This window comes from Salvelinus namaycush, unplaced genomic scaffold (assembly GCF_016432855.1).
Source record: "Salvelinus namaycush isolate Seneca unplaced genomic scaffold, SaNama_1.0 Scaffold13, whole genome shotgun sequence".
Classification (NCBI taxonomy): Eukaryota; Metazoa; Chordata; class Actinopteri; order Salmoniformes; family Salmonidae; genus Salvelinus; species Salvelinus namaycush.
Genome location: NW_024058008.1, coordinates 713,195 through 722,243, shown reverse-complemented (window position 1 = coordinate 722,243; position 9,049 = coordinate 713,195). Strand labels below are relative to the sequence as shown.

The 9,049-nt window shown below is 45.9% G+C and overlaps 1 protein-coding gene across 1 annotated transcript in view; it reads right to left on the bottom strand.

The window, feature by feature from the left end:
- The window catches only part of LOC120036313 (dedicator of cytokinesis protein 3-like), a 296,634-nt gene that overhangs the window by 103,438 nt on the left and 184,147 nt on the right, over window positions 1-9,049 (bottom strand). Inside the window, exons 14-15 of the mRNA XM_038982785.1 lie at window positions 1,481-1,605; window positions 340-502 (exon numbers count right to left, since the gene is read on the bottom strand). Of these exons, the coding sequence (XP_038838713.1) occupies window positions 340-502; window positions 1,481-1,605 (288 nt within the window). The remainder of the gene's footprint in view (window positions 1-339; window positions 503-1,480; window positions 1,606-9,049) is intronic.

Here is a 9,049-nt window from a genome sequence, read left to right as displayed (position 1 = left end):
AGATTAGACCAGTACTCACTGGAGCAGTGTCTGAATGTAGAGATTAGACCAGTACTCACTGGAGCAGTGTCTGAATGTAGAGATTAGACCAGTACTCACTGGAGCAGTGTCTGAATGTAGAGACCAGGCCAGTACTCACTGGAGCAGTGTCTGAATGTAGAGATTAGACCAGTACTCACTGGAGCAGTGTCTGAATGTAGAGACCAGGCCAGTACTCACTGGAGCAGTGTCTGAATGTAGAGATTAGACCAGTACTCACTGGAGCAGTGTCTGAATCTAGAGATTAGACCAGTACTCACTGGAGCAGTGTCTGAATCTAGAGATTAGACCAGTACTCACTGGAGCAGTGTCTGAACTCGAAGCGTAGGTGTGACCCTCTGAAGCGGTCTATGGGGATGGGCAGTTTAACCACCTCGCTCCAACGGGGGCTGTTGTTGTGGTAGAGGACGAAGGAGCGGTGTTCACTGATGTGGGGCTCACCACTCCCCAGGCTGATACAGTCCTGAGAAGAACAGGCAAGTACATATTGATACAGACACACACGGACAGCATACAATTATTTAGATTGTTTCACATACAGTACCAGTCAAAAGTGATTATGTAGACCGTGGAAGAACTGGGACGTTTTCAGCTTCCAGGAATTGAGTACAGATCCTTGTGACATTGGGCCGTGCATTATCATGCTGAAACATGAGGTGATGGCAGCGGATGAATGGCACGACAATGGGCCTCAGGATCTGGTCACGGTACCTCTGTGCATTCAAATTTTCATCGATAAAATGCAATCGTGTTTGTTGTCCGTAGCTTATGCCTGCTCATACCATAACCCCACCGCCACCATGGGGCACTCTGTTCTGTTACGCCCTGACCTTAGAGATCCTTTTTATGTCTCTATTTGGTTCGGTCAGGGTGTGATTTGGGGTGGGTATTCTATGTTCTTTAGTTCTATTATTTGTATTTCTATGTTTTGGCCGGGTATGTTTCTCAATCAGGGACAGCTGTCTAATCGTTGTCTCTGATTGAGAACAATACTTAGGTAGCCCTTTTTCCCACCTGTCTTTGTGGGAGGTTAACAAGACCTTCCTATAGTCAGCATGCCAATTGCACGCTCCCTCAAAACTTGAGACATCTGTGGTATTGTGTTTTAGAGTGGCCTTTTAATGTTCCTAGCACAAGGTGCACCTGTGTAAAGATCATGCTGTTGAATCAGCTTCTTGATATGCCACACCTGTCAGGTGGATGGATTATCTTGGCTAAAGAGAAATGCTCACTAACAGGGACGTAAAGAAATGTGTGCACAACATTTTAGAGAAATACGTTTTTTGTGCGTATGGAAAATGTCTGGGATCTTTCATTTCAGCTCATGAAACATGGGACCAACACTTTACACTTTGCATTTATATATTTTTAAATTAGTGTATAAAACATATTCGTAAGGTCGCCTGACATTTTACGGTCGTCAGGGAAGAAAAACACCTACTTTGAGTATCTCTCCGTCTGCGTAGAGCACGTAGACGGTGACCTCAATGTTCTTCTGGACACTCTTTCCTCCCCTCTCAAAGTCTCCTCTCTCCAAGGTGAGGTACAGGTCGTTACGGATGTCACCTGGGGAGATTAGACACACACACCCAATTTACATCAAGGGGCTCAACTTTGGTCGCATCAACAATGGGTTGTTGTTAAAATTAAAGAGACTGAAATGAATTGACTTTTGGGGAGTTTGGTTGGTCAAAGTTGTATCTGTTGGATAGGCCCTATAAGATGTGACGCTATGGATATTTGTATTTGAACGAAATCCCCCGTTTCTGTCTATGACGTAACAGTGATTCCAGCTGGTAGAGAGAGGCTGTGAGAGTAGAGTTTACACCCAGATCTTCCACCTCCAGTTTACCCGTACACACACACACACACACACACACACACACACACACACACACACACACACACACACACTCCTTCCTATTCAGAGTGATACCCAGTGCTCTCATTTCTCTTTTTTTTTGTCCTGGTTCTAAAGCTTAAGAGATTTTTTTGACTGTTAAAATGAATGTTGAAAGCTCAATCCATCATTGTCTATGGGTGAGTTTTAACCAAGAGCATCGACTGTTGGGACTACGATGTGTGTGGATATTGTACAGTAACGTCTAAGAAGCTTCGGATCCTAAAAAGGAGATATTACTAAGAGTAAAACATCTCTATATCTCCATGATGTTATTAAATACTGCATCAATGAATATTCTGCCCTGGATAATGTGTATTTTTAGGAGAAGCTTTCCTTCCTCAGAACTCAGTGAGTCTGCTGCTGTTCGTTCTGCACGGTCCTAACCATTAATATTGAAAAGCTGGGAACAACGAGCAACCATTGTCTTTAAGTGGAACGGTGTGTATTGATTGGTGGGCTGTATCACAGACAGATTGTACAGTAAGAGGTGTTTTACATGTGTGTTTCTCAAGTAGCGAACATCACAGAAAACCCCTTTTAGATGTTTTAGTGATGCATTAAAGACGAGGAAGCCACATAACTACAGTTTAACTACATTATTACAGTAATATTACTACAGTTTAACTACATTATTACAGTAATATTACTACAGTTTAACTACATTATTACAGTAATATTACTACAGTTGAACTACATTATTACAGTAATATTACTACAGTTGAACTACATTATTACAGTAATATTACTACAGTTTAACTACATTATTACAGTAATATTACTACAGTTGAACTACATTATTACAGTAATATTACTACAGTTTAACTACATTATTACAGTAATATTACTACAGTTGAACTACATTATTACAGTAATATTACTACAGTTTAACTACATTATTACAGTAATAGTACTACAGTTGAACTACATGCAATGTATTGCACATCCGTTCTAAGTGTTAAGATAGTTACGGACATTGTAACATAGTCCGTTAGTATTTCTGTGTTTATATAAATAAATGATATAAATGCCGGAGAAACGGGAGGCTCTGTCTGTGGCTCCATCCTTTTTTCTTTATTATTTTACCCCTTTTTCTCCCCAATTTCGTGGTTTCCAATTGATGTTGACATCAGTGATGTCCACGCCAAGGCCCTCTGTGTGTGCATCCTAAATGGTACCCTATTCCCTATATAGTGCACTACTTTTAACCAGAACCCTATGGAACCCTATTCCCTATATAGTGCACTACTTTTAACCAGAACCCTATGGAACCCTATTCCCTATATATAGTGCACTACTTTAAACTAGAACCAGATGATATGTGGCTGCAATCACATGGTGAATCGATGGTATCTGGGTCTTAGTAGATCGGACCCCATTAAAGCTTTACTTTCCCATTAGCTGCCCATGACTCACACACACACAATCATGTACGCTCACACACGCACACACACACACACACACACACAATCATGTACGCTCACACACGCACACACACACACAATCATGTACGCTCACACACGCACACACACACACACACACAATCATGTACGCTCACACACGCACACAATCATGTACGCTCACACACACACAATCATGTACGCACACACACACACACACACACACACACAATCATGTACGCTCACACTCGAGCACACAAAAATGGATTTTATTTCAGGTTATTTTACAGTAGCAGGATGGAGTCAGTCAGACACTACTGAAACATGACTTGTTGAGTACCAGGCTAGATGTGTCCATGTAGGGCTGACTGACAGTGTAAGAATGACGAATGGGTTTCAATTTATGATGTTCTGCACGCTACACTCGGACCCTTTTTTTTTAATGCACCTTAAATGACACAACTAAATCTAACTGCCTGTAGCTCAGGCCCTGAAACAAGGATATGCATATTATTGATACCATTTGAAAGGAAACACTTTGAAGTTTGTGGAAATGTGAAAGGAATGTAGGAGAATATAACACATTAGATCTGGTGAAAGATAATACAAAGAAAAAAACATGCTTTAATTTAAAAAAATTATTGTACCATCTTTGAAATGCAAGATTAAGGCCATAATGTATTATTGCAGCCCAGGCACAATTTAGATTTTGGCCACTAGATGGCAGCAGTGTAGTGCACAGTTTTAGACTGATCCAATGAACAATTGCATGTCTGTTCAAACTGTAGTATCAAGACTGCCCAAATGTGCCTAATTGTTTTATTGTTTTATTTTATTATTAAGTTCATATTTGTGCATTCTCATCAAACTATAGCATAGTATTATTTCACTGTAATAGATACTGTAAATTGGACAGTGCAGTTAGATTAACAAGAATTTAAGCTTTCTGTCCATATCAGATATGTCTATGTCCTGGGAAATGTTCTTGTTACTTACAACCTCATGCTAATCACATTAGGCTACGTTAGCACAACCGTCCCGCGGGGGGGGGGGGGGGACACCGATCCCGTAGAGGTTTTAACCGTCTCAGCTGTAGACTAGGCATTAGTTCTTTAGGGCTCACGTAACATTACTCATCACACAAGGTGGTTCACTGAATCGCTAAGCAAGGAGTTAGTCAGACAGAGCAATGCAGAGGAAGAGTCAGGCAGACAGAGCAATGCAGAGGAAGAGTCAGCCAGACAGAGCAATGTAGAGGAAGAGTCAGGCAGACAGAGCACTGCAGAGGAAGAGTCAGCCAGACAGAGCAATGCAGAGGAAGAGTCAGGCAGACAGAGCAATGCAGAGGAAGAGTCAGCCAGACAGAGCAATGCAGAGGAAGAGTCAGCCAGACAGAGCAATGTAGAGGAAGAGTCAGGCAGACAGAGCAATGCAGAGGAAGTCAGGCAGACAGAGCACTGCAGAGGAAGTCAGGCAGACAGAGCACTGCAGAGGAAGTCAGGCAGACAGAGCACTGCAGAGGAAGTCAGGCAGACAGAGCACTGCAGAGGAAGAGTCAGGCAGACAGAGCAATGCAGAGGAAGAGTCAGGCAGACAGAGCAATGTAGAGGAAGAGTCAGCCAGACAGAGCAATGTAGAGGAAGAGTCAGGCAGACAGAGCAATGCAGAGGAAGAGTCAGCCAGACAGAGCAATGCAGAGGAAGAGTCAGCCAGACAGAGCAATGTAGAGGAAGTCAGGCAGACAGAGCACTGTAGAGGAAGAGTCAGCCAGACAGAGCAATGTAGAGGAAGAGTCAGGCAGACAGAGCAATGCAGAGGAAGTCAGGCAGACAGAGCACTGCAGAGGAAGTCAGGCAGACAGAGCACTGCAGAGGAAGAGTCAGGCAGACAGAGCAATGCAGAGGAAGAGTCAGGCAGACAGAGCAATGCAGAGGAAGAGTCAGCCAGACAGAGCAATGTAGAGGAAGAGTCAGGCAGACAGAGCAATGCAGAGGAAGTCAGGCAGACAGAGCACTGCAGAGGAAGTCAGGCAGACAGAGCACTGCAGAGGAAGTCAGGCAGACAGAGCACTGCAGAGGAAGAGTCAGGCAGACAGAGCACTGCAGAGGAAGAGTCAGGCAGACAGAGCAATGCAGAGGAAGAGTCAGGCAGACAGAGCAATGCAGAGGAAGAGTCAGGCAGACAGAGCAATGTAGAGGAAGAGTCAGCCAGACAGAGCAATGTAGAGGAAGAGTCAGGCAGACAGAGCAATGTAGAGGAAGAGTCAGGCAGACAGAGCAATGCAGAGGAAGAGTCAGGCAGACAGAGCAATGCAGAGGAAGAGTCAGGCAGACAGAGCAATGTAGAGGAAGAGTCAGCCAGACAGAGCAATGTAGAGGAAGAGTCAGCCAGACAGAGCAATGTAGAGGAAGAGTCAGGCAGACAGAGCACTGCAGAGGAAGAGTCAGCCAGACAGAGCACTGCAGAGGAAGTCAGGCAGACAGAGCACTGCAGAGGAAGAGTCAGGCAGACAGAGCACTGCAGAGGAAGAGTCAGGCAGACAGAGCACTGCAGAGGAAGAGTCAGGCAGACAGAGCACTGCAGAGGAAGAGTCAGGCAGACAGAGCAATGTAGAGGAAGAGTCAGGCAGACAGAGCAATGTAGAGGAAGAGTCAGGCAGACAGAGCACTGCAGAGGAAGAGTCAGGCAGACAGAGCACTGCAGAGGAAGAGTCAGGCAGGGGCACAGAGGGGCGGCACTTACACCAATTTACCTCCGTCTCTATGGTGAGGGGAGGGCAGGGAGGAAGGGCCAGATGGACAGCAGGGAAGAGGGGCCAGATGGACACCGGGGAGGAGGGGCCAGATGGACACCGGGGAGGAGGGACCAGAAGGACACCAGGGAGGAGGAGCCAGAATGACACCGGGGACACAGAAAGAGACACAGTAACACATGAAAAAGGAAAAGCAAACTACAGAATGACGGCTGTTGAAAGAGACCACTCTTACCACTTCAATTGGGCCATGCTAAATGTAACTATAGCTAGCTTGTAGCATGTAGCATGATAAAGTGTGTGGAGAAATAAACTTTTATAAATCTATGAATACTGAACCCTCCTCTCTGACCTATTAGTTACCCAGACCTACTGATGTATTGGCATTTCACTTCAACATGGGGGGATTTGTGTGTAACACAATGAGGACAGCTGGGAAGCAGGTCCTGAGTGTAACACAATGAGGACAGCTGGGAAGCAGATCCTGAGTGTAACACAATGAGGACAGCTGGGAAGCAGATCCTGAGTGTAACACAATGAGGACAGCTGGGAAGCAGATCCTGAGTGTAACACAATGAGGACAGCTGGGAAGCAGATCCTGAGTGTAACACAATGAGGACAGCTGGGAAGCAGATCCTGAGTGTAACACAATGAGGACAGCTGGGAAGCAGATCCTGAGTTTAACACAATGAGGACAGCTGGGAAGCAGATCCTGAGTTTAACACAATGAGGACAGCTGGGAAGCAGATCCTGAGTTTAACACAATGAGGACAGCTGGGAAGCAGATCCTGAGTGTAACACAATGAGGACAGCTGGGAAGCAGATCCTGAGTTTAACACAATGAGGACAGCTGGGAAGCAGATCCTGAGTGTAACACAATGAGGACAGCTGGGAAGCAGATCCTGAGTTTAACACAATGAGGACAGCTGGGAAGCAGATCCTGAGTTTAACACAATGAGGACAGCTGGGAAGCAGATCCTGAGTTTAACACAATGAGGACAGCTGGGAAGCAGATCCTGAGTGTAACACAATGAGGACAGCTGGGAAGCAGATCCTGAGTGTAACACAATGAGGACAGCTGGGAAGCAGATCCTGAGTTTAACACAATGAGGACAGCTGGGAAGCAGATCCTGAGTTTAACACAATGAGGACAGCTGGGAAGCAGATCCTGAGTGTAACACAATGAGGACAGCTGGGAAGCAGATCCTGCGTGTAACACAATGAGGACAGCTGGGAAGCAGATCCTGAGTGTAACACAATGAGGACAGCTGGGAAGCAGATCCTGAGTGTAACACAATGAGGACAGCTGGGAAGCAGATCCTGAGTGTAACACAATGAGGACAGCTGGGAAGCAGATCCTGAGTTTAACACAATGAGGACAGCTGGGAAGCAGATCCTGAGTGTAACACAATGAGGACAGCTGGGAAGCAGATCCTGAGTTTAACACAATGAGGACAGCTGGGAAGCAGATCCTGAGTTTAACACAATGAGGACAGCTGGGAAGCAGATCCTGAGTTTAACACAATGAGGACAGCTGGGAAGCAGATCCTGAGTGTAACACAATGAGGACAGCTGGGAAGCAGATCCTGAGTGTAACACAATGAGGACAGCTGGGAAGCAGATCCTGAGTTTAACACAATGAGGACAGCTGGGAAGCAGATCCTGAGTTTAACACAATGAGGACAGCTGGGAAGCAGATCCTGAGTGTAACACAATGAGGACAGCTGGGAAGCAGATCCTGAGTGTAACACAATGAGGACAGCTGGGAAGCAGATCCTGAGTGTAACACAATGAGGACAGCTGGGAAGCAGATCCTGAGTGTAACACAATGAGGACAGCTGGGAAGCAGATCCTGAGTTTAACACAATGAGGACAGCTGGGAAGCAGGCCCTGAGTGTAACATAATGAGGACAGCTGGGAAGCAGATCCTGAGTGTAACATAATGAGGACAGCTGGGAAGCAGATCCTGAGTGTAACACAATGAGGACAGCTGGGAAGCAGATCCTGAGTGTAACACAATGAGGACAGCTGGGAAGCAGATCCTGAGTGTAACATAATGAGGACAGCTGGGAAGCAGATCCTGAGTTTAACACAATGAGGACAGCTGGGAAGCAGATCCTGAGTGTAACACAATGAGGACAGCTGGGAAGCAGATCCTGAGTGTAACATAATGAGGACAGCTGGGAAGCAGATCCTGAGTGTAACACAATGAGGACAGCTGGGAAGCAGGCCCTGAGTGTAACACAATGAGGACAGCTTGGAAGCAGATCCTGAGTGTAACACAATGAGGACAGCTGGGAAGCAGATCCTGAGTGTAACACAATGAGGACAGCTGGGAAGCAGATCCTGAGTGTAACATAATGAGGACAGCTGGGAAGCAGATCCTGAGTGTAACACAATGAGGACAGCTGGGAAGCAGGCCCTGAGTGTAACACAATGAGGACAGCTGGGAAGCAGATCCTGAGTGTAACATAATGAGGACAGCTGGGAAGCAGATCCTGAGTGTAACACAATGAGGACAGCTGGGAAACAGATCCTGAGTTTAACACAATGAGGACAGCTGGGAAGCAGGTCCTGAGTGTAACACAATGAGGACAGCTGGGAAGCAGGTCCTGAGTGTAACACAATGAGGACAGCTGGGAAGCAGATCCTGAGTGTAACACAATGAGGACAGCTGGGAAGCAGATCCTGAGTGTAACACAATGAGGACAGCTGGGAAGCAGATCCTGAGTGTAACACAATGAGGACAGCTGGGAAGCAGATCCTGAGTGTAACACAATGAGGACAGCTGGGAAGCAGATCCTGAGTGTAACACAATGAGGACAGCTGGGAAGCAGATCCTGAGTGTAACACAATGAGGACAGCTGGGAAGCAGATCCTGAGTGTAACACAATGAGGACAGCTGGGAAGCAGGCCCTGAGTGTAACACAATGAGGACAGCTGGGAAGCAGATCCTAA